The following is a 1336-nucleotide window of genomic DNA, read 5'->3' as shown; positions in this document are numbered from 1 at the left end:
CGAGTAAGTGTCACTCTTAATACCAAGGAGGGTTACAGCTATTTGTACATCAAAGGATCCCAGCCTGAAGACTCAGCCACATACCTCTGTGCCTTTGCACAGTGCTGTTCAGGCAGCTGCAGCCCATACGCAAACCTGTGTCTGGTGTTGCACTATTACCAGCATTGGCAAAGAACCATGAGTAGGATGGAAAAGACAAATCCGTTGAATTACAGTTTTTGTTTTCAAGAGGATTATGCTAACATGGAAAAATAAGCATGCTAGTGATCATAGCTAACTACCACAAGAGCTAATTAAGTAAACATATTCCTTATGACAGACAGATGTCAGAGTGCTAATGAAGCGTAACACATGACCTGGTAACTGGGCTGTTACGAAACAATACTAACCCCAGCTCCCAACAACACATTAACCACGTCATGGAGTCAGACCCATTGGCATGATTTTTGGACCCATTGGCATGATCTCTTTTGGCATGATTCTGAAAGAACCCAATAGTTACTCAAATCTATCTAAAACAATCTGGGTAAATAACAGTAACATTTATCCCTTCATTGTTACTATGTCCTGAAAACGAGTTCTTCTATTATATTTTATCACAGCACAAATGGAGCATGTCGGCATGCCCCTTCCTCACACACCTGGCATGGAAATATGCATGTTTAATACCAGAACAGGTGATGCTGCCTCCTTTAGTCCATTTGGGATTTTGGTTTTGCTTTAGTTCAACTTTCCCCCTACAGGAACATTTGTATTTTTATTTCTTCTCACATGTGGCTATTTTCATTTTTAAATATCACTCATAATATTATAAAGGAGCATTGATGAAGGAGCTTCACTATTAACGTGGTCTATCCCCCAGTTGTACCACGATTGTGATATTGGAAGACTCACTGAACTCTATTATCGAAGTCTCTTCATTTGTAATTTCCAGGTGTATTCAGCAGGCTGAGTGTTTGGTGCTCTGCTCCTTTTGCAGGTTTCCAAACAACCCACCAGTTTAAGGTCCCATTGGTACTCTAGAGGCATATAATTCCGAGCTTTCTTGGGGGTTGTTAAGATGAAGTAACTTGTTTCTGGGCTTCCTCATCTAAAAGCTAGAATTTCAACTTTCTCTGAACATCTGCATTAATAATTATTTATCCAGCTCCTGTCCAGTTTCCTAATATGCTGCTATTGCACTTTCTCTCTCTTTTCTGGATTTATGTTTTTTAAAAATCTCATTGTTGTTATTATCACATATTTAGGAAAAACGTCGATACATTTTGAGAATAATGACGGAGTGTATACAAATCTTTCAGACTGGACCCTTTTATAGATATATACATAGAGAGAG

The 1336-nt window shown here is 39.0% G+C and overlaps 1 gene segment (V, D, J or C); it reads left to right on the top strand.

Moving 5' to 3' along the window:
- The window catches only part of LOC105533118, an 8461-nt gene extending 7506 nt beyond the window's left edge, over positions 1-955 (top strand). The window contains 1 exon segment of the V gene segment in view: positions 113-955. Coding sequence covers positions 113-255 — 143 coding nt within the window.
- Positions 956-1336: the final 381 nt, after the last annotated feature.

The sequence above is a fragment of the Mandrillus leucophaeus genome, unplaced genomic scaffold, assembly GCF_000951045.1.
Source record: "Mandrillus leucophaeus isolate KB7577 unplaced genomic scaffold, Mleu.le_1.0 Scaffold1226, whole genome shotgun sequence".
NCBI lineage: Eukaryota > Metazoa > Chordata > Mammalia > Primates > Cercopithecidae > Mandrillus > Mandrillus leucophaeus.
This window is presented reverse-complemented; position numbering and strand designations above follow the sequence as displayed.